Below are 10,769 nucleotides of genomic sequence, written 5' to 3'. Positions count from 1 at the left end.
GTCGGGACCCGCATATCCAGACGGACCACCCCCAGAAAATATTCCTGGGGATGATTCGATCCCGGGTCCCCCAGAGCGGTTGGCTGCCACCTTGACTGACCGGCCATCCAGTCAAAAGTAAACGGGACTATAAAAACTAAACATTAAAATTAAATTTATAAAATCTAAAACTATTAAATTTACATTTAGTTTAAAAAATAAATAATCTGATGAAATCTTTGCATTAAAAATATTTCAAATAAAAATGTATTCATTATAACTTAACTAATCCAATACTGAAATACAATCTGATATTATTACTTATGACAATGACAGAATACTTCAACAGTAAATTTTAGACATCAGAATGAACAAAATTTTCCATGTGTGAATTTGTATATGTAAAAATTTTAAATATATAACTAATATTAATTTAGTATACATAAAGTTTCGGATTAAATATAATCTATTTATAAAATAATTCCCTCTACTATAATTTATTTGTAAAAATAATTAAATTCGACATAAACGAATTGGACGCGAGTGCCCAAACCGGCCTGCCAATCACTTATAAACGATAGAAACGTGTCGACATTTTGTACGTGCAGAAAATACAAAATATTCGTCGGCGACTTACGCTCAATTCGGGCACCACAGTTAAGAAAACGCAATTATTTATTGACGGTCTGTTGGTGTTCGGCCATGTGAGTGTCGACTCTTCTTTTGAGAGGAAATCTCAAACCACAAACTCCGCAAATATATCGTTCGCTTCTGTGATCGGCCAGATGAATTTCCAAGTGATTCTTGGACGAGAAGGACTTTGAACAATTTTTGCACGGGTAAGTTCTTTGTTTTCTGCCCGAACGTCTTTTCGTCACCTTTTGAATCTTGGCTGCCTTGATGCCGCCTTTCCAGTTGCTATCCACTCTCTCGCCCAAGTCGACCGTGATCTTCGTCAGTTTATAACCGGAATATTGATCCTTCGTGCAAAAATCGAAATGTTCGTGGTAATCCACTTTTACTCCTAAATTGACCGTCACGTCGCGTAAAACGATTGGGGGCCATCCCGTGTTTTCTTTGTTCTTTTCGTCCTCTTCCTCGCATCCGGAACCGTCTGTAGAATTTTCCCAGCTCGACCGGAAGTGCACGCGACGTAGCCTTCGTAGTCTTCGATTCATAATCTAACGCTTACTTTTCATTTACTATTCTATTTAACGAATAAATTAAACGAATAACAACTAAAAATTCCTTTTTCGGAAAAACAAACCTTACGAGTCGACTACATAATGTTATATTTCCATTTCTACACACGTAACCGTGGAAGTCTCCGACACGACGAAAACTAATTCGTTTACTTTCGTGTCGATAGATGGAGGCAGGTACTATTTCCGGCGGAAGTATGGTTAAAAATAAAATTTGTTTTAAATATTAAATAAACTGCTTTATNGTAATAAAAACACTGATCGAGAGATGGCGGGACTGTCGTATTTCTATATTTATTATTCGTTGTCAGGCGAATATATGATTTTATATAATTTATTGAAATTAAATGTGAAATTGTATAATTTATATTTTTATTATTTTATTGAACTCTTCAGAACTTTTGAGGGGCGTTAGCCAAGCCTCTTCTATGTGTCTGACAGTGTTGCGTTCCCTCTCAAAATTTTATGAAACTTTACCATTTTCCATTAATTTTGACAAGGAATCGAAAAATGTAATATGAGTCTGTTTAAACTTAAAAAATAAGGACTCACGACTTCGTTTTCGTTTGATTAAAATTGACAATGTCCGTGCTCTCTAATACAACTGAACGTGTATAATGAAATCTAAGGATCAAATTAAAAACAGCGTTGCGTGTGCCTAACGGAAAAAAAATCCAGCAACATTTGGTGATGTCACCTATTAAGATATTTTATTTTTTATCAAACACACTTTGTTACTGAGATATTTTTGTTTATTACGATGAACAAATGTTTTCAACCCACTCAAGAAGTCATCTTCAGGTTATTGATGCTAATTTAATATCTGCAACAGTTCTTTTGCTATTGTTCTTATCAAATCACTACGGAAATTAAATTCAATGTGTTTCAAACATTGTGTTAAATTCAAAAATATACAAAATAGAAACAGTCCAATTAGAATTAAACAAGATAAACATAGTGAAATAAATTACAATAAAATACATACATAAAATAAATACAAGGGATATCCGACGATAACCGAGGTACAGTAATACCTCGGTTTTCGTCGGTTGCCTCGGATTTCGTTGGCGTGCCCATGCGACCTCACTGCTAATTTTGCGGAAACAAAGGGCAACCCACACGTTTTCCTTCTCAGTGTGGCGTTGTTTCTCGTTGTGTGAGAATTACATTCCTCCGCATCTAGTCAAACAACTCCTCTATGACAGCCGGATGGCCGAGCGATCAAGGTGGCAGCCTACTGCTCTGGGGGACCCGGGATCTAATGCGGACGAGTCGAAAAATCCCCAGTAATTTTTCGGGAGTGGTCCGTCCAGATGTGTCGGGTCCCATCATTCACCACCCAGCCGCCCCATTCTGGGCCTAGCAGAACCCATAACGGGCTTGCTAAAAGTGCCCACTGAGCAGAAAAAGTTTTGAAAAAGCCAAACGATTCCATTGTTTCCTTTCCTTTTAGCTTCATCATGGGACCAATGAGTTTCCACAGCCAGCAGCCCTTCGAATGCCTTGTTAAACGTTCATTTATTCTTTACATTAATATTTTACGAGTATATTAATTTCTTATTGTTTTCAGTATTAAACACTATATTTATTCTCTATAAAATGTATTTTTGGTATGTATTTTGGAGTGTCTAGAACGAATTAATTGGATTTATATTGATTCATATGGAAATCATTGCCTCGGTTTTCGTCGGTTTCGGATTTCGCCGATTGTTTTCGGACGGATTATCGACGAAAATCAAGGTATCACTGTATAAATATAAATATAACATATGATTCTGCATCGACCGCATGCTCCGCATTAAATTATGAGTTCTTTTTAACTATATACTTTCAAGCTGAAGGCAAAATTGTGGCATCCTTATAGTTCAAACATTTTCCAGCCAGGCTAGACATATATTTCGCACTTTTCTAATGTTAACGAAAGAGCCGGTGAACGTATTGGTGCCACGATTCTGGCTTCTGCCCATTCAACCATTGACCCATCTGTTTGTGCCACCTTCGATAACGCTGTTGAATAGTGTCTTTTATTTATGTCATATTGATACTTATGCTCCTTGATTCTTTTGTTTAGGTTCCTGGTTGTGACACCCACGTACTCCTTGTTGATACCTAGTTGGTCATTCCTGTACGGTATCGTGTATACGCCTGCTTGCTCTTTCTCTCCGATCCTATCATTGTCGTTTCTGAGTAAGTTGTATATCGTGGGAGCCCTTTTGCATATTAGTACCGTGTTTTTGTAATTCGCAATCTTCTTCATAATACCTGATAGACCTCTGTTATACGTGAACTTCGTGATACTGTTGTTCGTATCTGTCTTATTCCTCTTTTATTTAGGATCCGTGTAAGAATTAATTAAGTTTTTAATGACTCTTGTTCGAAAGCCCTTATTTTCTAATAAGGGCTTTTCTTACTTTTTATTCTTATTTTATTTTAAAAACTTTTTCTACACTATTAACTATTTTAACTAAAGTGGCAAAAAGCTTAATTTTCAGGGTAGGGATGAATTTTATAAAAAAAATTGTAAGTGCTAATAACGAGTAAAATCATCATTATTAACTCTAACCCTACTCGAGATATGACACACGACCCTTCTATCCCCAACCTTTAACCACTAAAAATTTTATAGCAACAATCCCCTAATACACAAACCTCCCTGCAAAATTTCAATCTTTTCGACAAAAAGCACAGGAGTTAAGCTTCAAAGAGAGTAAACAAAATCGTGTCCCCGTACATCTATATATTCAGAAAACCCCTGAATTTTTCGCATTTCGACGTTCCAAGGTGACCTGAGTCCGAAAATGTAAAAATCTGCGGGGAGGCATTTTTTGACCGATCGCCATAACTTTCCTCTGTTATAAATAACAGAGCCAGGAAAGTAAGAAGATATAAAAATCAATATTATGACGAATTAATTGATCATTTGACGAATTTTATAATTGCTGTAGGAATTGAGAGGACCTGTATTATTTATTCGTATTTATCAAAAGTCAACCAAGTCCACAAAAACGAAACCAAATGGTGAGAGAGGCGGATCGACATATTCTGGTCACACCACCAGAAAATTTTTGCGATTTCAATTTTGGTTCCCAGAGTAGCAGGCCATCCAATCGTCTGCTCTAAGAAGAGACTAAACAGAGTTCATAATCTGATGGCTAGCAAAGACACCAGCTTGCTGTTCTGAGAACCTGGGTTCGAACTGGGCAAAGAATTCTGGGAAATTTTCATGGGCGGTCTAGTCCAGATGTAGTATGGTCGTGTCCCTTGCCCATCAGCCTCCCTTTGTGGGCCTGGTAAACTCACAATGGATGTGAAGAAAGCGTCTCTTATTGTCTACAGCAGGGGTCACCGAACTTTCTCCATATGGACGATCTCTCATCCTCTTTTTGGCAGATTGCCCTTGTGTTGTGTCGGGAGGACATTTTATGGGAAACTGGCCTCTACATGTTAGACAAACGTTTTGGAAGAGGTAAAATATTTGTGACTAATTGTAAAAAACAGTGAAAATCGCTTATTCTAATCACACATATTTATTTTTGAATGCGCTCGCCATTTAGAGTGACATTTTTCTAAACATTCAATCAATTTTTGTATATCATGCATGAAAAACTTTATATTCTCGTACAGCAATTTGAACTTTGACATCTGATAAAAACAGTTGACTTTGAATATGTTTAATTTTGAGAACAACCAGAAGCCTGATGATGGCAGATTTAGACTCTAGATCAGTGTTTTTCAACTTTCTTGAATATGCGACCCCTTTAAAAGTTAAAAAATTATGGCGATCCCCCTGGGCCATATTAAAACTATATCAGTGATTTTAAAAACTACGTATTTAATTTTCTTTCTGTTGAGACCTAAATATCGATCGAAAAACCAATTGTACTGTAAAATAAACAGGCACAGCCTTCTCACTAAAATTGTAGGTTTTTTTATTGTAGTGTAGGACCTACATACATTTGTCTTTTTCTTTTACCCGCGACCCCCGTATAAGGTTTTGCGACCCCCCTAGGGGTCGCGACCCACAGGTTGAAAAACACTGCTCTAGATTATGACGTTATAATCTAGAGCAGTGTTTTTAAACGTCTTTGGTATGTTTCCTTACTTCAGTGTGTTTTTGTATTATCATGGTTGAAGAAAAAATAGTTCTTTTCACTTCCATATATCCATTGCTTTTTACAGCAATGGATATATGGCTTGCAAACGTTTTTGATTTTCGCTATGTATGCAACATCCCACTGAAGGGGCCTGCCAGTGGCCGAGTGGCTAAAACCACTGAACACTGGTAGTTAGTTCTGGGTTCGCATCCAACGAACGAACTGTAGAATAGAGTTTTCCGGGTTTCCCTCACCTTCCTAACACATTAATTCGGGACTAGTTTTCCACGGAATATTTTCCTGACAGGTACGCTTCTTGGCAGATCATATTTGTGTTGCGTTGCCACATCTCCATCAATCTAATTAATTCTGCTGTAAAAAAATCAATCACGAATCACTAATTTGTATGGAATGAGAAAAATGACATAATGCTTACGCTCAACAACACAACAGACAGACTGCGCGCGCACACACAGAACAGAACGTTATTCGTGGTTAAATAGTCTTGATATATGTTTCTATCCTAGCACTTCGCAAAATGCTGGGGTAGATGATCTTATTTATCAATCAACCCGCATATATATTTCTGAGTGTTTTTAATACGTTTTGGTAGTTTGAATATTCAAGTTATCATTGCTTTCCAGTGTAATGTTTAGTTTAGTTTGTTAGATTACGGCAACGCAACACTTGAGCGATCTGCCTAGGGGGAATGCCTTCCGGGAGGTCTTTTAAGGGAAATTGGCCCCTATTTAAGCGTTACAGACGTGGAGAAAACCCGGAAAACTCCACGTGGCCAGCCTATCCGAGCGAGGAGCGAACCTACGACCGAACTCCCAGTGTTCAGGGTACGAAGACCGCTCGGCCACTGGTGGGCTCCAGTGTAATGAATTGCATTTACATTTGTAAAAAGTTAAAATAGCAGTTTTTAAGGAAATTTAATTATTAGTTTTATACAAGTACCGAAATTTGTCTTAATAAATAGTATTAATATCTAATCTTTATATTTACTGAATATAGTTAAGATACAGTAGAGCCTCGATTATCCGACTCAATTGGGAACTGGGGTTGGTCGGATAATTGAAAAGTCGGATAACCGAAAAGTATGAAAAAATCCATTATTAGTGTAGCATATTATTATATCCCATGTAATTAGTATATCGCTATTAATCTACTTCACGTTGAATTTTCATCGATGTTAAGCCTAACAAAAATTTTTTAAAATAATAATCGTCGCTATTGTATCGTTAAAAATTAGAAAATTAAGCCTTGTTTAAATACTGGCTCCCTTTCATGGTCGAATGAGTGTTGCCAGCTAAAACACGTAAAAATAATATTAAAGTAGCCAAGACATAGCCAAATATTGTAGCGCCACATTACTAGCGGACATATGAAATTTTCCGACTAGGATGGTCGGTTAACCGAGGTGTCGGATAATCGAGGTTACACTGTAAATTTCAATCTTTTCCCTCGGAATTTTCTGACCAACTATTATCGGCATATTAGAATTGCCATAATAACCTGCGACTGTAAACAATTACTTTGAATTCAGAAGTCGTCATGCTTCGTTACAATGCGTTGATGAATATTTTAAGAAAGTAAAAGAAATTGTTGCAGAAATATCATCTACAATACGCGTATCGATAAATTCGTTAAGCTATACTTACAATAAATATTGGATGAATCCTAATTTTATCTGCAAGTATGATCCAGGAAAAAATCAAACTAAGAGAGACAGCGGCTCAATTGTCATTCAATGTGTAAGTAGTTGTAGATATCTTATCCAATGAATCTGAAGACAGAGACTTAATACTACAGGAAAATTAGGGAAACTTTATTAATAAGGAAATTTTAATAAAGAATTATATACTAAATCAAATTTTTTTATATCAAATGGATCTTAAAAATATGTTTTCATAAATCAACTAGCAGACCCCGCCACGCGTTGTTGTGGCTCAAAATGTATCTATTATAAATTTATAACACTTCCCCGTGGGGGGGGGAATTTTTCGAAAAATTTCTTCTTAGTGTACATTCTGTTGACGTACCCTATTAAAACGCAATAAAATCGTATCTAAAATAGTATAAATAGAAGCAGAGTTCTTTACGGTAAGCCTTAAATCTTAACCATCTCCCTTCAGTGGGAGGAATTTCGACATGTACAGGTAGGCCTCCTACAACGCGGTACCTTTACAACGCGTTTTCGCTCCAACGCGGTTGGAAAAATGCGGAAATTTTCTTACAACACGGTACTTTTACAACGCGGTTTACGGTATTTAGAAACGAATTATCTTCATATAACAGAAAAATCGCAACGGATCACATGATACGAGCCGCAGTTCGGCATACTGAGCTAAAAGTCTTTGAAAACAGCTGTATGTGGACGTTGGCATGTTATTCCCTTGCAAGTTTCAGGGAAAGACCGATTTCTAGACAGATGTGCATCCGTTACCGTTATCAGTTTGCAGTTATCAAACACTTAAATATATCACTAAATTTTCGATCATTTATACTCTTTCAATAAGTGGGGACCGTAAAAATGGTCCAAAATACAGTATAAACTTCTATTGGGTGTATATTTTTAACAACATAGTGAAAGGAAGTTATTTTTTGCGATTTTTACTGTCCACAAAACTGATTGAAAACATTTTAGCCATAACAATGCCGAATGAAAAGAAAGGACCGTCGTTAAAAAGGAAATTTATAACTCCAAACAAAGATAGAAATTTTGGATCGAATTAAATATCAATAGCGGATATATGATATCGGTAGGCATTTTAATTTAAATGAGTCGACGATTCGGTCGAGAGAAAAGATCAGAAATTTGGTCGCATCCAGATCATCTATTCTTGCGAAAAATGTTGCTCGTCGGACAGCACCTATAATGGTGAAAATGGAACAAGCGCTAATATTATAGGTAGAAGATATGAAGAAGAAACGGTTGTCTTTAAATCAAAACTGCACTTAAACACTTAAAGCCTTAAAAATATTTGATTATTTAAAACAAATGGGACAGTTGTCAGCTGATGAAACCAGTGTTAAATTCGTGGCTAGGAATGGCTGGTTTGAAATTCAAAAAACACTATTCAAACGCCAAGTTTTTCTCTTTTTAGAACCGAATCCCAGTTTCTGTATTAAGTTTGTGTCTCCTATAACGCGATTTCCCACAACGTGGTATTTTCAAGGAACGTATCTACCGCGTTGTAGGAGGCCTACCTATATATTATATAAAAACACGTGCGTATTCGAATGTGTCAAAATTTCAAAGGAATCGGTAGGAACAAACGAACATTACTTTAGTTCATTTTCACAGAAAAACGTAATGCCTCACAGAAAAAACAAACTTTTAGTTCATTTTCACAGAAAAAAAAAACAAACTTTTAGTTCATTTTCACAGAAAAACGTAATGCCTCACAGAAAAAACAAACGTAATGCCTCACAGAAAAAACAAACTTAGGGCGTCGTACTCGTAGCGCCATCTGTTGGACATAAAAGCCTTAACCCTAGATGATATAATTTAATTTATATGAATGTTTAACGGAATAATATACAGCCTATGTCCACCCTGAGGTTCCATTCTAAATATTGGTGAAAAAATTTTTGAAATCGGATGAGTAGTTTCGGAGATTACCTGCTGCATACAAACTTACAAACATTACCTCTTTATAATATTAGTAAAGATTTTTATAAGATTATCAGCAGAGTATGTGTTAATTATTCGATCCTATTAAAAAGAAAAATTACCTGTGCTCGAGATTTTTGATACTAATCAGTTCTTTTAAAACAATTTATTTTTTTGAGTATAATTATTAGAAATATTTTACAGAATGTACGTACCGGTAATATATGAAAAGATGCTTTAAAATCATAAGAAATTTTCATAAATTATCCATTATTTTTTTCTTTCATTATATCATTTAACTCCTGTTCCGAAAGTGGCAGGTGGAGTTGGAACATCTAAAATCACTAGAAAAAGTAAAAACAACAGAAGAAAAAAAGGGTGTGTAGCAATGAAAAAAAAACAATAAGAATGAGCGGAAAAGAAGTAAAGGAACAGGAAAAAAATGAAAAAAACAATAAACGTTTCGACCACTTCCAGAAAGAGAATGTCGAAAAAATATATATAATTACAGCATTAGAAAATACTGTGAAACGGAAATCTTTTAGATCTTGTACGTGTAAAATACTATTAATCTCCTAACGCAGAATCAGTTCGATTCAATTATGTACCTATTTTTTTGCTCCACATTAGACGATCTTCAGTACAAAAATTTTGTTTTAGCAAACAAAATAATGAACGTTTCAAAATTTTATCGCATTTTATCAAGCTGAACTACAAAATATCTTGCGAGAAAGAAGTGTTTTACTCAAAAACTTCAATGGCGGGACTATTTAAATGCATATAGTCAAACACATAATATAGAATATGTATAAAACTATCAATGCATTTGACAGTGTAGCAAACAGCTGGGGAAAAAATTGCAGAGTATCCCCGTGCTCATAACAGTCAAGAATGTTTTAAAGGAAAGTATGATGTACAGGGGCAAACCACTACTATATTCCTTATGTTCGTAATCGGTGCATCGAATATATAAATACGTAAGAAGTATAATTATATCAGGTTTGCATACTTTTGTGCAATCCTTACTGTGTAAAAGCCTGCCTAAAAACGATATACCGAGTAATATATGAGCGAATGTTTGCGCTAGTTCATTGAAGTAACTGTTCTTTGAAACAAATTCTAAGACCCATCAGTGTCCTCCAAACGATGTGACAAAAGCCATGTTGACAATATTAAACAGAACGCTATCGAGACGTGCTTTTTTGTGTTAAATATTTAATGCTTTTTTACTGTCAGTAATGTTACGTTAAATCAAAATAACATTTACATTACAGTTTACAATTACATTATAACCACATTTAACGTAACCAATTTTTTATTATCAGTTAAATCTTTAAAGATTAAAATATAACCGCAGTCTGGGATGAATAGAAACATTTCTGTCAAAAGGATTATGCGACTCCAATAACGTTAATGATGTGACCTCCTATGGATAAGACCAGTTTTTAAGACAACTTACTCGTTAGTCTTACAAACTGGTTTTATCCTTCTTAACAACTTCAGTAGATGATATAGGAAGTAATCAAATTCCTCGGTTTTTACTTGATGTTTCTTTTTATCCTACCCATGAGATGAAAAGAAATGGTAACTTAAGTCATGTTTGTTTCTATTTCAAAACTATAGGGGTGAAAGGAAACTCTTATTCTTTGCAAAGACTGTCTGTTAGTTACTTAGACCTTATATTAACCAATCACAGAATTTACACAGAAATAAAAAAGAACTTTTAAAAAACTGCTCAAGTCTCTTGGGTAATCTGAAAAACTGATTACATAAATAAAATGAAAGAGCACTTAAAAAATATTCGTCTCTGAAGTCATCAAGAAAACTTACTATGTACTCAGTATTTGAAGTATGGTGAAGAGCTGGAGGGAGTTC

General features: G+C 35.4%; 1 protein-coding gene across 1 annotated transcript; it reads right to left on the bottom strand.

Moving 5' to 3' along the window:
* Positions 1-650: 650 nt before the first annotated feature.
* LOC111622479 (zinc finger protein 175-like) lies at positions 651-1,157 on the bottom strand. Its single transcript, XM_023364872.1, has one exon. It carries the CDS (start codon positions 1,155-1,157, stop codon positions 651-653), a length of 507 nt encoding a protein of 168 aa, XP_023220640.1.
* Between the last annotated feature and the right edge of the window lie 9,612 nt (positions 1,158-10,769).

The sequence above is a fragment of the Centruroides sculpturatus genome, unplaced genomic scaffold (assembly GCF_000671375.1).
Source record: "Centruroides sculpturatus isolate CEXI.00-Female unplaced genomic scaffold, Cexi_2.0 scaffold150, whole genome shotgun sequence".
Lineage (NCBI taxonomy): Eukaryota > Metazoa > Arthropoda > Arachnida > Scorpiones > Buthidae > Centruroides > Centruroides sculpturatus.
Note: the sequence above shows the minus strand (reverse complement) of the source record. Positions and strands in the feature narration are given on the sequence as shown.